Source organism: Protomyctophum parallelum, assembly GCF_964188405.1.
Source record: "Protomyctophum parallelum genome assembly, chromosome: 20".
Taxonomy (NCBI): Eukaryota; Metazoa; Chordata; class Actinopteri; order Myctophiformes; family Myctophidae; genus Protomyctophum; species Protomyctophum parallelum.
Genome location: NC_139718.1, coordinates 19,767,425 through 19,792,916, shown reverse-complemented (window position 1 = coordinate 19,792,916; position 25,492 = coordinate 19,767,425). Strand labels below are relative to the sequence as shown.

The window sequence follows — 25,492 nt, the reverse complement described above, 5'->3', positions numbered from 1 at the left end:
AATGTTGCCGTTACGGTGGCGTTTTATTTTGAAACTCGCGTATGCGGAAGTAAATCGTTATTTATGTATAGTTCATTACTTCGAGATGTAGTAGCCGCATCTTACATGGACTTGTTATAACTTTCAGCATCGCTGCAACTCACAATGAGTAGTGGTGCAAATCAAAAGACCTTGTTCCAGACGTGGGGTGCATCGGTTCCTGAAAACAAGGTCTGTCAACCTAAAAAGACCAACAACAAAAAGGCAGTTAGAGGACGACCTAGAAAACCCACCAGCACCACATCTGCAGGACCAGCCAAGAACAAGACACAACGGACGGGGGCAGATAATGACATAACGTCGTCGTTGCCTCAACGCACTAATTCGCTATGGGGTGAAGTTGGCCATGGATCCGTACAAAAGGATGCCACGCATGCTGGTAATGAAGATGACGATGATGACCTGATGTTAGTTGCTGTCTATGAGGCTGAGAAAACTTTGCAGCTTGAACCAAAGTTTCTTCAAGACGACAACCCTGCAGGAACAGAGAGCACTGACATCCCAGACACCCCATCAGTTGGACGATGTTACCCAGACTTCCCTGACTTTGACAGCTCATCAGCTAAAGTATGGATATATCCTACCAACCTTCCCATCAGGGAATACCAGCTAAAGATATCAGAGGCGGCCTTGTTCCAGAATACCCTGGTGTGTCTTCCCACTGGCCTGGGAAAGACTTTCATTGCAGCTGTTGTCATGTACAACTTCTATCGCTGGTATCCATCAGGGAAGATAGTATTCATGGCCCCGACCAAACCCCTTGTGGCACAACAGATCGAGTCCTGTTATAAAATAATGGGGATTCCACAGACACACATGGCTGAGTTGACAGGTGGAATGCTTTCATTTACAAACTCATTGTTTACCCTTTTACCCTTCCTTTTTTACCTGCCTTAACAACAACCTTCGTCTTCCAACCACAATACAGGGCAATTGGGGGTGGAAAAAAGGCAACCGCTCTGGAGGTCAAAGCGCATCTTCTTCCTCACTCCTCAGGTGATGGGTAATGACATGATCAGAGATACTTGTCTGGCCCTGCAGGTGAAGTGCGTGGTGATCGATGAAGCCCACAGAGCCCTGGGGAATCACGCTTACTGTCAGGTACACAGAGCAGGTCCTTTGCTCCATAAAATCCTTTGCTCAAATACTTGTTACTTGCACAAGCAGAGCGCGCAAGTAATAGTTTTCATCCATGTCGCCATTTGATGTGTATTTGTTTGTGTGTCAAGCAATACATCTCTCGACACCTTGTCATTGCCAAAGCATAACTTAGGCTTTAGTGTCTAATGACATATCTTTCCTCCATATAATCAGGTGGTGAGACAGTTGGCCAGTCAGAATCAGAAGTTCCGTATCCTGGCTCTCAGTGCCACCCCAGGGGCAGACATGAAGGTGAGTCTTTGGTGTCTATTGAATATGATTTAATAATATCCACCTCTCAATCTAACTACATTCCATCCTCCATATCACCAGCCCTCGTTCATCAGCCCTTGTTCTCGCTGTCTCAACTCTCCCTATAGGCAGTGCAGCAGGTGATCACCAATCTTTTTATCTCCCACATTGAGCTGCGTTCAGAGGAGAGTCCAGACATCCAGGCCCACTCTCATCAGCGCATTGTGGAGAAGGTGGTGGTTCCTCTGGGAGATTCTCTTTCTGCTCACCAAGCCCTCTACTTGCAGGTAGGATCATGCCAGTAGGGTGCTCACTCTTTTCTTCAGTCTAGCAAGTGAAAGTGTGAGATTGAGGTCAAATTTAATGTTATAAATAAAGTAATTTTGTATGACCTTCTATAGCGCCAAGACTAGAGCTTCAGTTAATTGTTGGATTATAATTACTGTTCTACATTTTATGAAAATGTAATCTTAGTTGAATCTAATATTTCTGACCTTTTCATATTCATATGAAAAACGAACAGGCCCATAACATGTCATATTACACAAACGCTTCTAAATGAACCACAGACTTTAACAGTTGCCTTAATCTAAAAGTCAAAAAACAGCAATTATGCTGTGATCTCTCACCAACCTAGTACTGACTCTCACTCTATCCATAATGAAACCTCATAATGGAGCTCCTGATGATGTAACCTCTGCTGCCACCTTGTGATTGAAATGTGTTACTGTAGTGCAAAAAACATATTTCTTTTAGTGAGAATTCTTTGCATGTAAACGATCCATTTAACTTCCTTCACAGTATGGTTTATAATAAGATGATGAATAATGAATATACAGTAAATGTAAAGGAATGTTGGAGGAACAGCCAGGTCTCGATCATTAGTGGAACCCAGAGTTTCTCTCTCAAGAGTTGGCTAATTGGAGAAAGCACTGTTCTGACTGCACTCAGTGCACTGTAATGTTAGGTATTTAAGTCCACCTTTGACTAATCTGTCTCAATTGACTGGACAACTGGAATGTCAAAGCTGCAGTTGAAAGGTCTGCCGTATAAATAGCCTGGTCTTCATCCTTTTGCTGAAGGCTATTTACTCTTTTATTTTTATTTATTCTTTCCTCTTTCCTATCAGGTAATGTGTGTACTAATAATCTCCTTATCTCCCCAACCTGCATTTAAAAAATCATAATTATTTTACAATTACTGCCTTGTATACATGCTGTGCTTCAAACCAATGGCCTTTACATTTTTAGGGCACTCCAATTGATATAATGGCATACAGTAGATATAGGTGAGTCAAATTTAGTGAAAAAAAGCACTTATCCCCCAAAAAATATATACAAACGGTTTTTCAATGGATTTCCGTAGTATTGGGCATGCTAAATAACATACAAAAAGTCTACCAAAATCTACCTCCCAGAAAGCCGGCATTTTTTCAAGATGGCATCCAAAATGGCTGCACGGAGCTTAAAATGGCTATATTTCAACTGGAGAAAATGTTGCAAATGAATATATACCTTCCGGAAAGGTGTCATTTCCAAGATGGCGTTCAAAATGGCAGCCGGCCAAGCTTAAAAATGGCTATATCTCAATAGAGAAACATTATACAAATGATTTTTCACTTGATTCTGGTACCTCTAGAGATGCTTATGAACATACAAAAAACATATAGGAAAATATACCTTCCAGAAAAGCTTCATTTTCAAGGTGGCGGCCGAAATGGCGGCCGGGAGCATAAAATAGCTCAATTTATCATCATCAACAACTAATATAAGGCAAATGTCATTATGCATGATGTGACGTGTCAAACTAGGGGGGTTTCATGATTCTGAATCCATTTCAAGCATTAGTTTTGCCATAGCCATCATCACAAATGTGATGAGGTCAGCACACTTGGGGCCTGGGCACAAGTGGTTATGGCCGTTTTTCTCCCAAGGACTGTTTTTTGTGCAAAACTAATGTTTGGAATGGTGAACCCATTCCTGGGTCAATCATGAAAACCCCTAGTTGTTGATGGTACCCCAGCTTTCAGCAGCTGTCAAAAAATTCCCCTAGGCTGGTTGAATAGAAACCTATGTGGGATATGTTAGTAGACAGTAACACCTTTACAAACACATTGGTGAAGAAAATTAGTGGTAAGAAATGTATTCCCAGATTTGAATTTGATCAATATCCTCTGACTATGGACTATGTCTGAAAACTTTAGTTCCATTTCCTGAAGTGAAAAGTATGTTTTTGACATACAAGTAACGATGCGTAGCAAGCAATACAGCATCTCTGCAATATGTAAAAAATCAAAATCAGAACACTGGCTGTGTTAACAAACACTGGCTGTGCTTTTCGGTTGAAATGTTTTCTGCATCCCTACAACAGTAAGACAAATAACCAAAGTTATTGCACCATTACTTTATTGTTAAAACAAAGGAAAAGTTTTTTATAGGACAAAACATTGAAAACCACAATAGCTCCTGGTGTTTCACTTTACAGCAGTTACAAAACACTGAAAAATTAAGCAAAAAGCAACTAAAGTACAATTCTCAAACTGGATGTTCACACATACCACTGCTGTTTTTAACCCATTCTGAACGGGCACCCATTTTGGTGTTGGCATCATGTCGTGCTTTAGCTATTGAAAAATAGCAGATCTACAAGCTCATATCGCGCCACCGAGTGGCGCGATACGAGCTTGTAGGTCTGCTATTTTTGAAAAATCGAAGAGCGACTGACATTTTTAGAATCTGATCTCAGGTCAGAATGGGTTCGTCAGACCAGTGTGTTGTCCAGTGGAAACCTCGTATGAATCTGATCTCAGGTCAGAATGGGTTAAAGGGGAAAATCAACCCAATGTTTGTTTTTTAATAACTTGTTTTAAAATGATAGTTTACAACTCACAAATCTTTGGATGGATTTGAATGTTCTGCTCTGTTCTATTCAAAAATATAATTAGATCAATTTCTTCAACTTTGAAAATGTACTATTTAAGGTTGATTTTCCCTTTTAATATGACATGTAGGCTTCAAGGACAACCAGCTTGTCATTATGACTGTCATGCCATATCCCTGCTCTGGTGAAATCATGATTCTTTATTTATTGACAATCCTGCGTTAACATTTACTTATCACTAAGCAACAGTCAAAGACTAACCTGGATTATTTCCTAACCTGAATTATTTCCTTTAAGGACTTTTGAGAAGAATACAACAAATAGAAATGTCTGTATTATTTTCACTTCAATTAGAAAATAATTTACAACGTTTTCCATACACAACATCGAAAGGGATGGATTGGTTTAAATCACTGGTTGTGCAGTGTTTTAAGTCTTCCATGAGCAATTCTTCACACAGTGATGATTTAGCAAAGTGCAGATCCTGGTTCCATGGATACAGCTTTTATCCATTTGACTGGCACTCCCATAAATACCTGACTACCAACTCTTGGTTTCTTTCAAAACCATATACTGTGAATTATTGTTAAAAACAAAGTATGACACATAGCACAATCACAGAATATATTATTATTATTTTCTTTTTTTACACGTGTTGCTTTGTTTAATTAGAATATATTTACTGAAAATAATTTGAGTGTCACTCACATTTTAACTTTTTACATTACATTTTCTAAAATTGGTAATACAACAAAAGTATTTTAACTAAAGTAGAAACGTTTTTTCATTATTAAAAAGACAAATATCTTGAATGATTAACTGTGACTTCAGTTGTTATATTCTCTATGTGAGCTAGGTCTTTTTTCTTCAGTGTTGCATTTCTCGACAACAGTGGCATTTCGCAGTGCACACATACTAACATTGACAGAGCAGTACGTTGAAACAGCACTTCTAACACTACACAGCCTTCTATTGTGTGTGGGTGTGTGTGTGTGTGTGTGTGTGTGTGTGTGTGTGTGTGTGTGTGTGCGCGCGCGCAAGGATATAAATGAGGAATGCATTGACTTTCATGAGGTAATGGCATATGCAAAACAGCATTGATTGTCATTCAGCAATGCAAAATCAGTGACTTCGTCAGATTTTGGTTTGTTGTGACTTTCACAGTCCCTGTACCTACCTTTACATTCATACTGTAGGCTTATGTTTTTTTTGTAACTTTGTGAATCCTTGCATCCTACCTTGTTATGCTTGTTTTATGGTTCCAAGAGCAATCTCTTTTTTTTCTCCTTTCCATTTTATAAAGAGTTTCACTACAGATAACCTTTACTTGATCTCCCCTGCTCCCCGTCCCATATCTGACTAGAACAAACCGGTAGATAAGGAAAGCACAAGATTTACAGTATGTTTTAACAGCGGGCGACAGCCTGACGAATTTCCGGAAGTGCATTATTTGTCTATGGGACCTGGCAATAGCAGACGAACAGGCAATGGTCGAAAAGTGGGCGGAGGAACGTCGCCCGAAAATATACAAATAATTCATCTTTTCGAGCAATGTGTTGGCCGATACTCGCCTGCTGTTAAAACGCACTGTTAGAATCTAATGACATTTTCATTTGTGTCAGATAAATATATTCCAGTTCTTATCGTACATCATCATGACGTAAAATAGACTATATCTATTTGCTCAGACATAAAATTCTCCATTCATTGTCAATGGGAAGTTTGTAGGACAAAGTTTGTGGACAGACAAAAAGCTGTCCACATATCAAACTATTTGAGTTGGGAATGAGATTATTTGTTTCCCCACAGAAGCATTCATTATTGAAGTGAGTACTATGCAGATAAACAATATCTTCAGGGTTGGTGGTGGACATTACATTTTGGCTGTAGCTGAACAGAACTTGGGTGAGGCTAGGTTTATGGACCCATATTATGGGTGTTGTCAAACCTTTTCATGTGACCCGAGGGATGTTTTACTAAAATAACCTATTTCTGACTGATGATTAGCATGACAAAAATGTTAACATTTTTGAGCAACAAAGTAGATTGTTTTTCCACAGCAGGTATTTTGAAGTGCTCTACATCAATTAGGCATTACTGTCTATAATCGGCATGATAAACTCCTACATTCTGGCACACAGAAGCACCTAAAAAGACAAATGGCATCGACTTCAACTGTGTTTACCCTGATATGGCATGTCAGAATGTCTGCTGCATGTGGAGGGGGAGGGATGTAGGGTTAGCTTGCCGCATTATCTTCAAGAGGAGTTCTTGTCGGCAAATGACATGTCATACTGCGGAGTGTAAATGTGGCTCCAGGAACCACATCTCGTTTCGACGGTTGATGTGAGCAGGGTTGGTGTAGCCAGCTATGATGAAAGAGTCGTTGACACACAAATCGCGAGCGTCCAACACCTCAGCCATGGCACGGATCTGATCAACGATGGTCTCCTCATTGGTGGGTCCACCAAAAGCCCTGGAAAGAGAGAGAGGGGGGAGACAAATGGGGAGTGTCAGTGACATGTAATTGACCATGTATGACTTTTGTTTACTGCCATGATGCCATCCATGCTCTCAAAGCTGCATGCTCTCAAAGCTGCAATCCATAACTTGCATGTACTACCTGGGTTATTATCATACGAGGAATAAAAAAAATGGCAGATCTATAAGCTCACAAGTTAACATGTTGCCTCACAAGTTCACAGCGTGTTTTTTATATTATTGAGAAGTTCCACAATGACATCACAAAAAGAGATGCCAGGGTTAAATGTGGTTTAAGTGTTTCCTCACTTATACACATAGTCATTCACATACATGTCAGCTCTGATGGTATTAAAACAGCAATAGTGGCATCTACTATGATCTGTTCTCTAGTACTGACCTTGTGTATACGACAGCAGCGGGCCAGACCTCTATGACGATGTCTGTGTCAACAGGTTTCGGGGGCTGGGCCTGGTGGTTAGCGGGGAGGTAATATCCCACCTTGACGTCACGGGATATCACAGACTGGCTCTTATCTGTATGCACCACCGTGAGAATGGGCAGAGACATGCCCAGATATTCACCTGTGGAGGAGAACAGAAATAACATGTACACCCCTCTAATGACATCCTGAATACGCACATCACTTGTCAGAGTTCTGGGTAAGCATATGATCAGGAAGAGGAATGCGATTCACTCGATGTAGAGCCCAGGCTTGAAACTTGTCTTTGAAATGTATTGGAGCATTTGAGTGTGCAGGTTCTATTCTTCTACCATCTAATGAAAGTAACTTCAGAATGTTTTCGGTATCGTTTGTGGACCCACCTAAGGAATTCTGCTCACACATGTATTTCATTATCCTCATGAAGCCATAGCAGATGCTCTGCTCGTAGGTGTCTTCACGTACTGTGATGCACGCCCAATTGGCCTTTTCATAACAGCGCTTCTCATATAGAACATCCCCACACTGGAAACAGACGACACAAACACAGAGAATGAGATGGAGAGAGACAGAAGTGAACTCTTATTAGGACCTGCATACCAGCATACATTTTGTATTTTTTTATAATTTTGGATTGGATGCTCTTTCATCCTGAGATGTAGCTGTTGCCTAGTTGTTTCTTGTGATTGAGAATAATACAGAGAAATAAAGGTTCGGCATTTCGAATTACAATCTAACTGTTGCGTTGAACCAGTATATAATAGACACTTTAGACAGTGCTCTAAGAGTAAGTAATTAACTCAGGTTAAACCTATTAGACCTTCTTATTTATACATTCCCCATAGGAGATTATGGAGCTTATTGTAGTAGGTAGGTGGTTGGATTGTCTTTGCCTCAGCGAAAACAAGACCACTCACAGTAGTTGTGTCTAGTAGTGTAGTCTTATAGTTTCAATGCACAGAATGTTATTAAAAAAGCATGTTTATCTTATAGTTGTCTAGCTTGGTTTCAATGTACAGAATGTACATTGAACTGTACAGAACTGTAACTGGAGTCTCTCCAGATCTTGAATAAACAGAAGATATATTCTGGTCAGATACCAAGTACCGATTATAGTTTGGAGTTTCCATGTAAAATATCCATTTCAAGTTTTAGTCCTGGTCTACTACACAACTAATTATTTTCCCATGGCAGACCGTGGGGCGTGGGCATACAATTCAACGTCAAATTCACGACACTCATGGACGAACAAATGTGCCTCATTTGTGCCTGCACAAATCAACGTTATTCAGCATGTCAAACGGTGTTGTTTGGCACGCAAATTGGCATTGTTAGGCACGTGTCATCAGGCTGTATGGCCACATCGTTGCCCAGTGGGCTTCAATGTATACGTGCTCATTTCTCCTTGCTTGCAAAATTGACAATGGCAGTGAGGAGGAAAGACTTACCTTTTCTTTGCGTGTGATGAGTGAGAAAGGGACCTGCTCTCTCTCACTACGTCCATGGTTGTTAGTGGTTAATTGCTGGATGGGCTGGGCCATATCTGTCAGAAAAGAATTAATCTTAGTTTGATAATGTCAGCCTTTGCCTGCATACTATATAAGTGTATAGAATTGCCATTCTTTATGTATGAAAAATAGTTAGATCTGATTCACTTCTAACTCCCTACAGAGATGGAATGGGTTCAGGTTCAGGTTCAGGTTTATTTGTCATTTGTATAGATTTGTATACAGAGAGAGTATACATACAATGAAAATTATTTTGCTCAGAGCACTCACAGTCTTACATACACAGGACATAAACAAACATCTATAGTGCAAGAAAAGACAAAAAACAGGAAAAGAAAAGTGCAAGTGAAGTGAAGTGCAATACAGTTCAAGGTCAGCTGTTCAGCAGCCTGACTGCCTGGGGGTAAAAACTGTTACTGAGACGGGTGGTACGAGATTTGATGCTCTGGTAGCGTTTTTTGGAAGGGAGTAGTTTGAACAGGGTATTTGCGGGGTGGCTGGTGTCTTCCATGATGTTATGGGCTTTTTTCATACAGCGAGTGGTGTAGATGTTATGGAGACTGGGTAATTCTGTAGTGCCGATGATTTTAGCTGCTGTTTTAATGGTCCTCTGCAACCTATTGCAATCCTGAGCGGTCGTGTTACCGTACCACACTGTGATACAGCCAGTTAAGACACTTTCAATTATACAGCGATAAAAGTTCACTAGTCCTTTTGTACTTAAGCCAAATGTTTTAAGGCGCCTCAGAAAGTACAGTCGCTGCTGCGCCTTCTTGAGGATGTACTCGTTGTTGAGTGACCATGTGAATGTGTCTGTGATATGTATGCCCAGGAATTTAAAGTTATCAACTATGTCGACAGATGACCCTTTGATGGAAATGGGGGTGTGGATACCTTTGGACTTCCTAAAATCTACAATGATTTCTTTGGTCTTATTGGTGTTAAGTGAGAGGTTGTTGTTATCGCACCATAGAGTTAGATCCTCTATCTCCCTCCTATAGGCCCTCTCATCACCGTCGGTTATTAGTCCGATCACTGTGGTATCATCCGCAAATTTAATTATGATGTTATTCTCATATCTGGCAACACAATCAAACGTAAACAAGCTGTACAGCAGAGGACTGAGGCAGCAGCCTTGGGGCGCACTGGTTCTGGTGAGAATTGTGGATGAGCCTCTCTCTCCTATGCGTACACACTGGGGCCTACCCGTCAGAAAATCAAATAGCCAGTTACAGATGGAGCTGCCCACACCAAGGCCACTGCGTTTCAACACTAATTTAGATGGTACAATAGTGTTAAATGCGGAACTATAGTATATGAACAGTAGTCTGACGTAAGAGCTTTTCTTTTCTAGATGTACCAGGGCAGTGTGTAAAGCAAGAGAGATTGCATCGGCCCAGGCCGTAGCGTAACGGTCTGGGCACCGGACTGGTGATCCAGTCGCGGTGTGCCGCGGGTTCGACTCCCGGACCCGACACGGCCTTTACCGCATGTCATCCCCCCATCTCTCTCCCGTTTCCTGTCAGCCTACTTTCTATCCCTTAAAAAATCAATAAAGGCGTAAGCCGCAAAAAAATATCTTAAAAAAAAAAAAAAAAAAAAAAAAAAAGAGAGATTGCATCATCCACAGATCTATTTGAACAGTAAGCAAACTGTAAAGGATCAATACTAGCAGGAATGATGCTCTTGATATAAGAGATAACCATTTTCTCCAGGCATTTCATGAGAACAGATGTCAAAGCAACAGGTCGATAATCGTTGAGACAGGTAACAGGTTTTTTCTTGGCAATGGGTACAATTATTGTTTTTTTAAAACACAATGGCACCACGCACAATGACAGGGACAGGTTAAATATGTCTGTGTAGACCCATGACAGCTGGTTATAGCATGTCTTAAGGACACGAGAGGCTATCCCATCTGGCCCTGCAGCTTTATGAGCATTAACTTTTTGGAACGCTTTACTCGCAGTCCTCTGCGTCACCTGCAGGTCCACCGCCTCAGGTGCGCTCTGCGCCGTAGCTGGGTCCGAGTTGTGAGCCTCGAAGCGGGCAAAGAAAACATTCAAGCATAATATCTTTTTGGTATATGCATTGCATATTATATACAACCATATAAATATGTCATACACTCAACTTCCATGCTCACAGCCAGCAACTTTGTTGGGGAATGAGATTGCTCTCAAAATGTAATCAACAATTTACAGTGGCCCCAGTGTGTTGATCACTTTCTCTTCAGTGTTTGACACAAAAGAACAGACTTGCTAAGTTGCTAGTTGTTCTAGGACCATATTAGAAAATATTAAAACACCCAAGGGCCACCTACATAATGTACCTTCGGATTTTAACAATTGTATTTAACTATCATCATCAATATTTAATATCAATGGTCTTTTGTCAGGTGTGTGCTGTGAACAAAACGTGTATCTCAGCCTTTTTGTCACATTACCAAATGTAACCAAGCAAGCAAGGTAAAAATAAAATAAAGAAATACAAGGAACACTGACAAATTATACTCTGGGAAATGCCCAGGTTAAAATATATCCTACATGATATATCATAAAAATGTCCCATACTGTTGGGCGGTCGTTCATAATACAATTCAGGTATGACGCTGCGGGCCGTATAAACAATTCCCCCCCGCAGGCCGCACTTTCGACATAGCTGATCTACACTAAGGTTACCGGTACATCAAAGCTTTCCTACAGTAGCTTGTGTGAGAAAAGCTGGCTTCCTGCAGGCCACCAGACTAACAGGACACTGCATGATGCAGGCAATGATGTTTATTAGAACTGATGCTGAGGCAGGAGTATAAACCTGCTCTGGGCTGGCATTATCAGCAGCAGGCTGACAATGACAGATGAATAGAGTTTATGCAATAAAACGGTGGGAAATTCACATTCAAACTTGAAAGACATGACACGTGATGCACACATACCGTACTTTCCAGAACGGCCTGTTATAGCGCCACCAGGAGGCCGCTTTGTGTAAAACAACCCGGTGGATGCCAAATCTTGCACACACACTTCCTGGATGCCAACGATGAACCTCTGCCCCAAACTTTCCAGAACGGCCTGTTATAGCGCCACCAGGAGGCCGCTTTGTGCAAAACAAGTTTTTGCACAGTACACCTACAGATTTTGTCAAAACATCACGCAAATTGGTACACAGTCTCTCTAGAGCCATTCAACGAAACCGGTCTTTCAGATTTCTCACACTCCATCCTGATTGGTTAAGATTGGCTTCCAAAGTTCACAGGAGTGCTGTACAAATCGCCACAACTCCTCAACGCAGCGTCCGATTGCGATGAAACTGTGCACGCATATTCCCACTAGGCCGAGGAAGAAATCCTGGTGGAGACCTGTGCCCAGAAGGGCACTTTTTCTAGTTTTGTTACTAATCCTGTGCTGATATAGATTGACTAAGGGCAAATGCAGGTTTATTATAGGAAGAGAATGTATGAATCATCATTTGTGTTGTTTACAACTTATCAGCTCAAAGACACTTGACATGAACACAGAGATTTCACACATTTATCAATATTCAATAGACCAAGTGTAGCGATTTAATGGAAAATTAATTAAACCCTCTTTCTATTTTCTTAAAATTGCTAAAGAAACGCTAAAAAGTACTTGGTATTGATAAAAATCGATTATTTGTATTGCAAAACGATACAAAGTCAAACGATACGATATGCTGTTTACATTTCAATATACTTTGATTCTTGAAATTAAAATTGATATGATGCAGATACTATATCATTACACTCCTAATTACTATGGTTATTATTGCTTACTGTTTTATTGCATCTCTTATGGTACTTTCTGCCCGGAACAAGCGGTAGGGGTTTTGGCAATGACGTACTATAGACTGCAACATGGGGGTGTTGGAAATGACTGAAATGAGAGAAAAGAACAGAACAAAAATGTACTTGCTGCATTGGAATGCTACTTTCGGACAGAACCCCCAACAAGGAGGTGGGGGTTCACCCCCTTTTCTTTGTCTGTTAACACGCTATCTCAAGCAGTTATGTATTGGCACAAGATTTAGTGGAAATGTTTGTCATGACTCCTGAGCCACAGAAAAACTGATCAATTTTGACACCAATAATTGGTCAAAAGGGGGCATGGCTGATTGGCAGTGTCATGTCACAAAAATATATAACACATAGCAACAAACTGCCAACTTGGTGCTCTACTGACCACATTTTCTTTTATTAGGCTACAATAGATTTTTGCACCGGCAATTTTTTGTGCACTGACTAAATAATTTATCCACGTCAGGTGATGGATTGTGTTCCTCTGACCTCCTTTAGCTTTGTAAAGAGCCTTTGTTAATAACAAAGCCATATTTGTGTCCACATAATTTATGTGGAAAGTAGGATATAAAATTCTATGCCTTGTGAAAGGCTACTTACTGTATTATTCAATTGTACTAGGTGAGAGTGGAATCACGTTACGTTTACTCTTTTCTAGTAACAGTCGTACCAATGATGACTTTGTCACCAAGTCTTATACTTAGGCCTAACTCAAAATGAGCAAACAAAACTGTGTGATCCCCAACTCCCTGCCAGTTACGCTACACTAAGAAGTTTACTTTGGACTTGACCCCTGGTGGCCTGTTGCCTTAACTACGGTATTTCTGGACAGGATTTAGATGCCAAAAACCTCTGTACCAGACAGTACAGCCAAGCTAGTTAATCCCTCTCTGAGTCACAGAGCACCAGCTTGTGTGATTTCATGCTAAATCCTCAATTAGTGCTGTAGACTTGAGATGTGGTGGGAGAAGAACATGGATACAGTACATAACAGTCGATGTTATTGGATCTCAATGAGCAGCAGCAGACTCATACAGTGTAGCTAATTTATTTCAGAAATGTCTGATATGACAAATGTATATGATTACCGATTAGGATATTGATACAATGACTGACAAAATAAATGCCAAACAGATTGTGGCGCTTTTGCTGGATAGCAGCTGTAGCTTAATGCTCCTGCATGTTGACATATTGTATACATGTACATAGTACTGTAGGCAACAATGTGGTTTTAATTAATTCATAAAGTGATATAGTATAGGAACTCAAATTGAAATGTGGCCATGCAATACATTTGCACATTGAAATTGCAAACTTTAAGTTTAATTCAAGATACAAAAAAACTATTTCAGTCCATTATCAGACTTTTTAAGGACAGCTGAATGTGGAATCAGATATCAAAGATATGTCTGGCCGAAGAGATGTTGAAAGGTTCAACTCGCCATGCACCGTCTACATTCCAGATACCATATGCAAGTAGGTCATACAGTGTTTGCACACAAAAGCACATGCATCCACACACACACACACACACACACACACACACACCCCTGCAAGGGCAGGATGTAGAAAATGTATTTCCAGGCCCTCTGCACATCCACCGACAGTTCACCTGACTTGACTGGGGGGGGAAAAGGATCTCCTATTCTCCTTTTGCTACAGATTTCTAGATTTTATTCACTTATGCCCTATTTTTGCTTTACAAAATTAAACTAGAAAAAGTGCCCTTCTGGGCACAGGTCTCCACCAGGATAAGAATGTAGGACATTGCAGCTTGCCTTCATCTGGTGGTTGGATAAAAGGGCAACAAAAGTAAATTAGAGGTAAAAACACTTTTCGGCCAGTTATAGCGCCACCTTGAGGCTGAGTTGAAATTGTTCATGTGGCATTTCTTCCTCGGCCTAGTGGGAATGTGCGTGCACAATTTCACGGAAATCACGTGATGTGTTCATGATTTGCAGCATTTTGTTTGAAACTGAGCACTCCTGTGAACTTTGGAAGACAATCTTAACCAATCAGGATGGAGTCTGAGAAATCTGAAAGACCCGTTTCGTTGAATGGCTCTAGAGAGACTGTGTACCAATTTGCGCGATGTTTGGACAAAATCTGTAGGTGTACTGTGCAAAAACTTGTTTTGCACAAAGCGGCCTCCTGGTGGCGCTATAACAGGCCGTTCTGGAAATTTTGGGGCAGAGGTTCATCGTTGGCATCCAGGGAGTGTGTGTGCAAAATTTGGCATTGACCGGGTTGTTTTGCACAAAGCGGCCTCCTGGTGGCGCTATAACAGGCCGTTCTGGAAAGTTTGGGGCAGAGGTTCATCGTTGGCATCCAGGGAGTGTGTGTGCAAGATTTGGCATCGACCGGGTTAACGGTGGCCGAGATTAGCTGCTCACGGACACACGGACGGACACACACACACACGGACGGACGGAGTGCAAAACATACTCTCCCCCCATGCCTTCGGCCTGGTGGAGACAATGAATGAAACATTTTTGAAATGGAACATATACAAGCTGTGACTGTAGAGTTTGTAGATTAGCTATATTGAACATTTTTGAAGAAAAAAAAATATCCCACCATTCCTACTCATGAGCAGATGTGCATTGATGGCTATAAATGGTTTATCACTGAAATAAGAGATTAAGTGAACAGAGCTTTGATTAATTTACTTTTTTTTTTCAGCAAGTAGAATTGCTAGGACAGCGTTTGAAAAATGTGAATAACTTCTAGTTCTGTTAAATATTCACCATATGCAGCCAATGTGTCATGATATATTTTTATTTATTTTGAAAGTTTGTTTCCAGCAGTCGGCAGTCACCTCGTCACAGCCATGGTGTGCATTACCATTTTTACTATAACCTTATGTTCAGACCTGCTGCGTATGAATTTGTACATCTTTAATTTTTCTATTGACATGTTTCTTTATGTGTTCTCCTTGCTTTCCCTCTCTTTGTCCCCCACCCTGAAAAACTTCTGAAACATTTCTGAAAACATGCTTTACGTAGATTGTGCATCAATTCACACACGCATTCATACACCAATGGCGGCGGAAACCATGCAAGGCACCAACCAGCGGATAAGGAGCTAATTTAACTCTGGGGGAACCCAGGTTCGAACTGGCAACCTTGCGGTTACCATCCAGCCACTCTACAGGGGAAATAGTTGATCTAGACCAGGCGTGCCCACACCTTTTGGACATGCAAGCTACTTTAAAAATGACCAGCTCAACAAGATCCACCAAAATATTGTTTCAAAATGTACATGTGCACGGGAGGAAATGGAAGGGTATAACTTTATAATGCTACTGACGTCTGTACTATGTCAATCAATCAAGTGGCACCTTAATTCCAAGTGGCAGCTAGATGCCAAAAAATATAATTTATATTACTGTATATACATTTTTACGGTCATCTGATCTACCTCCACAGCCTGATCTACTGGTAGATCACAATCTACCTTTTTGGCACCCCTGATCTAGACAGTATAGGTCAATCGAGTGTTTATTTATCAGGGCCGTGCAGAGAGCACTGGGGGGGCAGGGGCTCAAACTCCAGAAAAGGGCACATGTGTGGGCGATTTTGGGGGGTGGTCTTTTGCCCCCCACACAAGCCCTTACTGCCCCCCCCCCCCCCCCACATAAGCCCTTATTTGACCCCCACACAAGCCCTTATTGGCCCCCCACATAAGCTTCCCCCCCCCCCTTCCCCCACACAAGCCCTTATTTGCCCCCCACACAAGCCCTTATTTGCCCCCCCCCACACAAGCCCTTATTTGCCCCCCCACACAAGCCCTTATTTGCCCCCCCACACAAGCCCTTAAAAAAACACTTGGGCACCTGCACTTTCTGCAAAAGGGCAGGTGCTCAAGCCCCCCTAGACCCCCCTCTGCATGTGCCTGTTATTTATATTATTCAGGGCTGCCATATTTCAGAAAATGTCTTCACCTCCATGCCAGCTGCTCTCCCTGCACTGACAGCCTCCTCATGCTTAAAGTAGAAATGAAAAAGATATCTATCTATCTATGCTCCTCAGACCCAGCCAGCCAGCCAGCAAGCCACACACACAGTGCTCAGACCCAGCCAGCCAGCAAGCCACACACATAGTGCTCAGACCCAGCCAGCAAGCCACACACATAGTGCTCAGACCCAGCCAGCCAGCAAGCCACACACATAGTGCTCAGACCCAGCCCGCCAGCAAGCCACACACATAGTGCTCAGACCCAGCCAGCCACACACATAGCTCCGTAAGGGAGTGGTTGCACCACTCAAAAGATCTTCAAAAAAGAGGCTACTGGAGATTGGAGAACCTGATTTGGACATGATCTGATGCAGGACAATGTCACTATGACAGAAAGAGAAGATGGGTCTGGCCACATTCATTCACCCCATAATCTCAGTGGAAATTGGGGAATATGTCAGAAAACTGGAATGTGGGAAAATTCCTTATTTTTAAATGTTCTTAGTTCAAACACATCTGTGGGCTCTCTCTCTCTCTCTATGAACAGAAACAAGTCGCGATGCGGCCCCTTCACTTCACTTCACACACACGACTTTGTCCCTATAATGTGCACGGGCTATGGCACCGTTCCACTTCCTCCTATCACGCAAGAGACGCCACACACCAGTATAGAAGAGAGATAGTCACAGGTCACTTACTCAATTGTTGTAACTTGTGGGGGCTATATTGTATTCCATGAAAAATATTTCGAAGCGATGTTAAACTCTGCATGGCTCATTTCCATGCGTCACACAGTCAGGGAGTGGGACCCTGCTGACTATTGGTCCACTGTTTAGTGTTTACCCTCCTGCATATTATCAGCGCTGAATGCAGATCGGCTATTTTACCGTTTGTGAGGACGCACACATGACATGAGCGTGCGTTATTACGCGGCAGAGCCGCAGAGAAAATTATTATTATATTATTATTTATCATTATAATGCGTGTGAAATGGCATGTGTGGCGTGCTGCGTGGTAAAGGGTTAAATTGCGTGACTGTCACACTCAAAGGGTGAGACATGGCAGCTCTGGCATTGTGTCTGTGGTACCAATATGGCACAGCACAGCCAATATAATCGTTCTGCCCACGGAATAAAATTAGAATCTTAATGTGGATTTAAAGACTGCAGATGACCCCACCGCCGCCTACAATGTTTTAACCCCCCTTTATTTTTGTTTACCTGGAGAGACTTCCACTTGGTGTCCCCTCGCCGCGACCTGCCAGTAGTTCAGCAGCCCCCCCAGATGCTCTTCTTCCATGGTATCCGCCTCATATTCTATGCTTCCATGACCCGAATCCATTTGTGGATCGTCTTCATCAAAGGATTCCAGGTCTTCCAGTGTGATCACCCCGGGACCAGGTCCATAATCGGGGCCGCCGCCGCCATTTAGCGGGCAGCCACCTTGGTCCATTATGGACCCGGTATGAATTAACTAGCCCAATTTAAGTTAAAGACCGCGAGTCCAAATACCCCCCCCCCCCAACAATCTTGATTAGTCTTGCTGTTTTTATAAACCCATTCAGTGTGATTCTAACGTCTGGTTCTTTTGGTTCGTAATCGGGATTAGCACAATTTCGTGGTCGAAAAAACAAGCAGATGGCATTTAGCCATTATTATTTATTTATTATTATTTAGTTCCGGAAAGAAATACACTACTCTATGAAAATAAAGTACGTCCTAAATAGTCGACCGATCACAACAAATAGCGAAAACAACAGCCCGGTCACGTCTTCTTCTGCCCCCTTGGTACGAGACGCCTTCATGGCCTGGTTTGAATGGGATGTTTATAGGAGATGAAGGCGTACCACGTGACATGCTTTATCTCCGCAGACCGCAGTACCACGGTGCCGCGCGCCCAAACGAGCAGATCTACAAGTTATCGACACGTAGCGATGTAACGCGTCGATAGTTTGTAGATCTGCTCTTTTTTTTAGCGAGTAGTGACACCCTCCCATCTAAGGTTTGAAGGATAAATTAAATACTGGAGACTAGTGCAAATCGTCCTCGATATTTAATCACCTTTAAATTAACAATCACACATATTAATTTAGGGAATTGCGTTCTCAGTATCATGGGAAAGAAGAGTATTTCATATATTGTAAAACTAATATGCATGTAAGTGGAAAGTTGAGGTTTTGTTAAGTTTGACAGTCAGTGAACATGCATGCACGGCTGTGTTGTTTAGATTGGAACAAGAGCCGAGGAATGGGGCCCCCAGCTGCTACATTTTAAAACACGCCATCATCATGAGAGACGAAAACATAGAAATGTATTTCCTTCTTTTACCCTATTTTTTGTCATCCATAGCAGCCTGGCCAGCAACCATGTTGTACCTCTCATTGAGCACGTAGAGAGGAGAATGGTAGATTACATAATCCTCTCTAGTCTATGGTCCATGCATTGTTGTGATGTCTGTAGGGTGCAGATGCTAAACGTTGACAATGCTTCCCCCACACACACACACACGCACACCACAGAGACCAACAGGGGACACAGAGGGAGAGGGAAATATCTACTTTCCTACAATTCTCTAGTACAGGGAGGGCAGGGGGAGACTACCTCCAACAGCACAGACACCACTGCTAATTGCATTTCCTTCCTTTTGAACAGCTCTGTTTCTCTGAGATCTATCTAGATTACATTGTTATACACAGATATTGTCTTCTGATTGAAATAGCCTACTATATTTTCTAATCAACGATTAGACGACCTACTGTATATCTGAAATTATATTGATCTGTTTGATGATATAGGTCTAATCAACCAAGTATGACCCTTGTATTGCTTCAACAAACTGTGGCTTGAGAGCAGCCTACTGAGCTCATCGACTTGCATTTTATCTGCCTTATTGTCCGTTTCCTTTCAGAAATATATGGCAATGGCCATATTATCAGTGGCATAGATGAGCTGACACACACACACACACTGTTCTGCTGCACGTGCTTCTCATTGCTCACATGCAGTTTGAAAACTGATAGTTCAGTAAGTTTTCTTGTTATTATTAGAAGCCAACAAAGAGACCACTGGCTTTCTTATTGACTCCCCACGTCACCTAGCTCCATGCTCCTCAGCCAATCAGCCTTATCCTGCAGACTGGGCATGCTCTGTGAGGTTACTGATGATGTTGTTGTTGGCTCTCTTCTCTTCTCTTCTCTTCTCTTCTCTTCTCTTCTCTTCTCTTAACCATAATCACAGCCTCTTCTTATTTTCACCTTTCAAACTATTATCAGTTTGCAGGAAAAAGCACAGGAAAGTACAAGAGGATTTATAACTCAAGAAATTACTATGGCTTGTTTCCATTGGGGTCCTTCATATTCATTTCAATATGTCCAGTGCAGTTTTTCTGTGTGCCTGACCAGAGAACCATTGACTGCCATTGACTTATACAGTATATATGTCATTTTCACCATAGAACAAAATATCCTGTGGGTCTCAAAGATGAGTAAAATCAGACCTGTCTGAAGTGAGTGGTACTGTACTGTACTGTACTGTACTGTACTGTACTGTACTGTACTGTACTGTACTGTACTGTACTGTACTGTACTGTACTGTACTGTACTGTACTGTACTGTACTGTACAAGCCCTCCTCCCTGGCCTGTGTGTGTCTGTGTGTTATTAAAACGTTATAAAACGCTATTTTCGTGCTCGGACACAGCCACACACATTTTCGTGCTCGGACACAGCCATACACATTTACGTGCTCGGACACAGGGACAGACCCAGCCACACACATGGCTGTCTATAGGAGTGGTTGCACCACTCAAAAATGCTGGCAGTGTGTGCACTGCAGACTGTTCTCTATTGTCACATTTTGTCTGTTCACTCCACAACAATTTTGTAATTTCACAGCGCAAATCTGAGCGCAAACACCAGCACACTGCACTAACTGGTGTGGTGTTAAGCCTTTGAATTAGTCTTGGGTGTGTTTTGGGTGTTACATTAATTAAACCAAAGTGTCTTATTAGCCCAGTAGCCAAAAAGTGAACCCGGACATGTTGAGTACACCAACGTTTTAATGTTTAGTATGGGTCCCCAGCATGTAGAAACTGCCGGATGCTAACTTGCATATGTTGAGCAATTTTCATAATTGGCATACTATGTGACCATACAGTATGTGACCAAATATTCAAAATTTCATTATGCTTTATCTAGCATGTGATGTGTCAAACTAGGGGGTTTTCATGATGCTTAATCCATTCCAAGCGTTAGTTTTGCAAAAAAAAACACTCATTGTGCCATGCCCACTTGGGCATGGCACCAAATGTGCTGGCATCATCAATTTGTGATGACGGCATTGGCCGTTTTTAGCCCAATGAGTGGTTTTTTTGCAAAACTAATGCGTGGAATGGATTCAGCATCATGAAAACCCCCTAGTTTGACATGTGATGACATTTTGAATATTTTGCCTTCTATAGGTTGTAATTGGTATGGTCACATATTATGCCAATTATGAAAATTGCTCAACATATGCAAGTTAGCATCCGGCAGTTTCTACATGCTGGGGATCCATACTAAACATTTCTAACATAAAGCCTTGGTGAACTCAACATGTCCGGGTTCACAATGGGGCTCTATGGGCTGGCTACTAGACTATATCCCATTCCCTTTAAGAGAAACTGCTCTTCAGCAAGGTGCACTTGGTATTTAGATAAAGGACAGGATTTTCTGCTGTGGAAAAGTTAAAGTTCATTCATTCATTCAAGTTGTTGACTGTTGTTATTCTCAAAATTACAATCAAAATAATTGTCAGTGTCGTTGAGTAATACAATCACATAGAAAAGAACAGCACAATACATCAGAAGATCAGGAAAAGAAAAACAAAAGGTAGGCCTATCCATGTGAATTACATAGGTTTACAAATAAAAAGTTAAAACTAAAACAAGCTAAAACTAATTTCAAAATGATCTAAAAACAGTTACATATTGTGGGGGTCTGTATGCTCACCAAGGTTTTAAAATGGTACCAATGTGGTCAATTTGAATGTCTTTTGTAGGTCGTTTGTAGGTGAGTACCATAGCTATCACCTGTAATAAATCGAATCGATGAGTGATAAACAGAGTCTAGGGATTTAAGAGTGGATGACAGCTACAGTTATCTCAAAATGAGTTGATATTATTTATATAGATACTGAAAAGGATCGGCGCCAGTATACAGTAAAAGACACCTTTTGAAATTGTTAAAAACTCAGACTGGGTATTTCCCGTTTTCACACATTGACGAGGTAGCTTTGAAACCAACTGCAGACATTTGTGTCAAAACCAATGCTGTGTAATCTCTGTAACAAAAGGGAATGATGGACAGTATCAAAAGCTTTTGATAAGGGCTGATGCTAAGTCATTTCATTTACAACTAAGGTGGTGGCTGAGATAGTGCTGTGTCTCTCTCTAAAGCCGGATTGATGCGGGTTTAGGACAGAGTGCTCTGAGAGAAATGTTTTAACCTGGTTATTTACCAGGGATTCCATAATTTTAGCTAAACAGGATAGCTTGGAGATCGGTCTGTAATTATTTAAATCGACTATCTCCTCCTTTATGCAGAGGGGTTACATGAGCTGTTTTCCAGGAGATGGGGAATGTGCCTGATAATAGAGAGAGATTAAATATATGCGTTATTTGTTCAAATATTAAGGGTGCAGCAAGTTTAACAAAAATAGGATCTCCAGTCGATTTCCTGGTGTCAATAGCTTGTAGTGCACAAAGAACATCATTACAGGACAACGGTTGAAAGTGAAAGTTAAAATCATGTCTTTCTGCCTGCACCTACATCTGGAATTTCTAATGTATACCGTGTAAAGTGTGGGGCCATTTAGCCGTAAACACATCTGTGATATCTTGACATATCCACTTAATAACCATGACTAGCTCATTCTCAGTTATGTTCTTCTTTATTTAAATCACCAATTAAAGCATGACAATGACGCACAGCATAAACTCTGTACATAAGATAGCAGTGGGTCCTGGTGGCACCAGTCAAAAGATATTGCACACATCCTCCGTTTCTTGGAGCTGAGCCAAACTGTAAAAACAGTAGACCTATATCATATACTTGAAGAGGACAGAATGGTCGAAAAAAACGTTGTATATACTGGCATGAGCTGTTTGTTGTACGGTAAATAAAACCTTTTGAAGCATTTAAGTGAGTTGCAAGCCCCCACATAGTTTCTCCTAATATCACCAAACCAACAACATAATCAGTTCATGTAGTCATGAGAGGTAAACCCAACACAGGCTCTCAGGTCTATCACTAGAGTGGAGTTCAACTCTTAACGAGCTTACACTTAAGACGGAGGGTGGAGGTTGGAGGTGAGATTTATTGCAGATGAATTGATTACAGTATGGAGCTGGGATTGAGTGAATGGACAGAGAAGTGACTGACAGTATGATAGCAGAATGATAACAGAATGATGACGGTACGAGGAGGAGACAGTGGAGGAGCTTTGGCGTGGGCCCCCTGGGGACGGACCAGAGCCTCGGTTCGGATCCTGCCTGGCGGAGGCAGGGGGGGCTCTTGAGCCTGCCCCCCTGGGGCCGACCTGGTGGAGCCTGCTGCTGGGCGGTCGTCGGGGAGGTGGCGGGTACCTGAACGGAAGCACAGATGAGCGAAGGGAAGTGAGGACCGTTTATAAAGGGGTGCGGACAAGGTAACGCAGATCTGATTGGAGCAGACGGATGATGGAGCATTACAGCTCTAAGTTGAACTAACGTTAACAACTAAAACTTCAACTCTTAACGAGCTTACACTTAAGACGGAGGGTGGAGGTTGGAGGTGAGATTTATTGCAGATGAATTGATTACAGTATGGAGCTGGGATTGAGTGAATGGACAGAGAAGTGACTGACAGTATGATAGCAGAATGATAACAGAATGATGACGGTACGAGGAGGAGACAGTGGAGGAGCTTTGGCGTGGGCCCCCTGGGGACGGACCAGAGCCTCGGTTCGGATCCTGCCTGGCGGAGGCAGGGGGGGCTCTTGAGCCTGCCCCCCAAAAGGAATTTAAAGAACATACCTGGAGGTCGTTTACCGCTTGGGTTGCCCTAGGGCGCCATTGGACCGCCTGGGGCCTGGAGGAGAGAGAGAGGAGCCTGCGGAGATGGGACCTTGCAGAGGCGGATGGAAAAGAGAGAGTGGGGTTAGTAGCGTAGGAGTGGACGACCTCTCGGCAGAGGGTTGCGAGAAGGAGCAGTGGCGAGAACTTTGGTTCACCTGGCGATGGTGGTGAGACAGAGAGACTCCCGGCGGAGGAGGCCCGTGTGGCCGGAGGACGGGTCGACCGTCGTTTAGGAGGAAGTGAGTCGTGGGCGTCCTGGAGAGGGAGAACATGTTTAGAAGTGGGCAGAAGAGGAGGTACCCGCCACCCGACACATCCACCAGTCAATGTAGGTACCGCGCTGGAGGACGCCATGGACTTCTGGGCATCGAGCACGGAGGCGGAGGAAGGTCTAACGTAGGAGGAGAAGGCGTTGGACGACCATCTGCCCAGGGCCCGCAGGGTCGGGACAGAGACGCCGCTGGCAGCAGCGGTGGTGGCGGCGCCGATCCTCAGAGAGTGGCTGGAGTAACGGTCAGGCGGGAGGCCACATCTTTGGAGCAGGGAGCGGAGGTGAGAGGTGAAGGCGTGCTGGTGGAGAGGGAGACCATTCGGGAGGCTGAAGAGAGGAAGGTGGCCGGAGGAGCGTTTTCTGGCGGAGAGGAAGCGCAGCATGGAGGAGAAGGGGCAGAAGCTGCCGGGGACCTTGGCCACCGAGACGAGGCAGCCTCTGTGGTCACGGTCGGCTTTTGAGTGTTTCAGAGATAGGTTGAAGCAGGTGGGGGTGAAGCGCAGGTCGGAGACGCAGACGTCTCTGGAGGGGTCGAACGCCGTGGACCTGGTTGTGAACTCGCCTACTCTAAGGAATCCATAGAAGGCGAGGAGAAGGGCGGCTTCGAGGAGGAGGTCTAAATACGGAGTGAAGACTCCTTTCCTGAGTTCCGAGACGAGGGAGTGGAGAATGTTTAGAGTAATGGGGAGACGCTGGTCTGGGGCGTGGCGTGACGATCGCTGAAAGCCCTTTAGGAGGAGTTTGATATATTGGTTGGTGAACAGGCTAGGGAAAAAGGGGTCATGAAGGCGGGCGTGGAACTGGACCCCTGCTAATAGGCTGTTCATATAGCTGTGGCTGAGGTGGTTAAACTTGAAATTAAAAGTGAGAAAAGGGGCGACGGTCGAGACTAGTACTGGGAAGAGGGGAATGGAGTGACAGGCGCAGAACTGACCGAACTTGCGCCAGGCCGAGGCATAGCAGGAAACAGTGGCGGGGGAGAAAGCGGATTTAATATAGATGTTGGTGAGAGCACGGAGGTGATGGATGTGGGGCATCAGGACAGAACCAGTTCTCGGTGCGCCGGGCAGATCAGGGGGAGTGGCTTGGCGGAAGGGCATCGCCGGTGGAACTCCTGGAGTTTGAAACGAGAGAGGCAGTCGGCGATATTGTTAAGGTGGCCGGGGACGTGAGCTGCGCGGACCGTGAAGTTGAGCATGACGGAGGACCAGGTGATGAATCTCATAAGGGGCATGATCTGATTGGAGGAGGAGCGGCCTTTATTTATGACGAAGACTGTGGCCTCATTGTCGCAGTTGAACACTATACGCTTGCGAGCCCAGCGGGACCCCCAGAGCTTGCAGGCTACGGCGATGGGGTACAGTTCGAAGTGGGCTATAGAAACCGGTGGCTGAGTTAGTTCGACGGGCCATCTGTCGGAGAACCATTCCCTTTGGAAGATCCCCCCAAAACCTGCAGAAGGCGCCGCGTCGGTGAATAAGTGCATTTCGTGAGCCGGAGTTACGGGGTCGTGATAGAAGAGGGAAATACCGTTCCAATCTTGCAATAACTTTGACCAAAATGAGAGATCGGACTGACAGCCTGCGTCTAGAACAACTACGTCGCTGAGGGAATCGAC

The 25,492-nt window shown here is 43.1% G+C and overlaps 2 protein-coding genes across 3 annotated transcripts in view; one reads left to right on the top strand and one right to left on the bottom strand.

Annotated features, from left to right (window-relative positions):
• Positions 1 to 72: 72 nt before the first annotated feature.
• Positions 73 to 25,492, top strand: part of fancm (FA complementation group M) — a 54,358-nt gene continuing 28,938 nt past the window's right edge. For both annotated transcript variants that reach the window (XM_083792594.1, XM_083792593.1), the window contains exons 1-4: positions 73 to 871; positions 968 to 1,140; positions 1,354 to 1,431; positions 1,560 to 1,718. In XM_083792594.1, coding sequence (XP_083648720.1) covers positions 145 to 871; positions 968 to 1,140; positions 1,354 to 1,431; positions 1,560 to 1,718 — 1,137 coding nt within the window. In that variant the 5' untranslated portion in view covers positions 73 to 144. The remainder of the gene's footprint in view (positions 872 to 967; positions 1,141 to 1,353; positions 1,432 to 1,559; positions 1,719 to 25,492) is intronic.
• Positions 6,417 to 18,305, bottom strand: soul3 (heme-binding protein soul3). Its single transcript, XM_083792597.1, has 5 exons — positions 17,733 to 18,305; positions 8,683 to 8,777; positions 7,618 to 7,759; positions 7,193 to 7,376; positions 6,417 to 6,787 (listed from the first exon to the last, which is right to left on the bottom strand). The coding sequence occupies exons 1-5, from the start codon at positions 17,962 to 17,964 to the stop codon at positions 6,601 to 6,603; spliced, it is 840 nt and encodes a 279-aa protein (XP_083648723.1). The 5' UTR covers positions 17,965 to 18,305; the 3' UTR covers positions 6,417 to 6,600.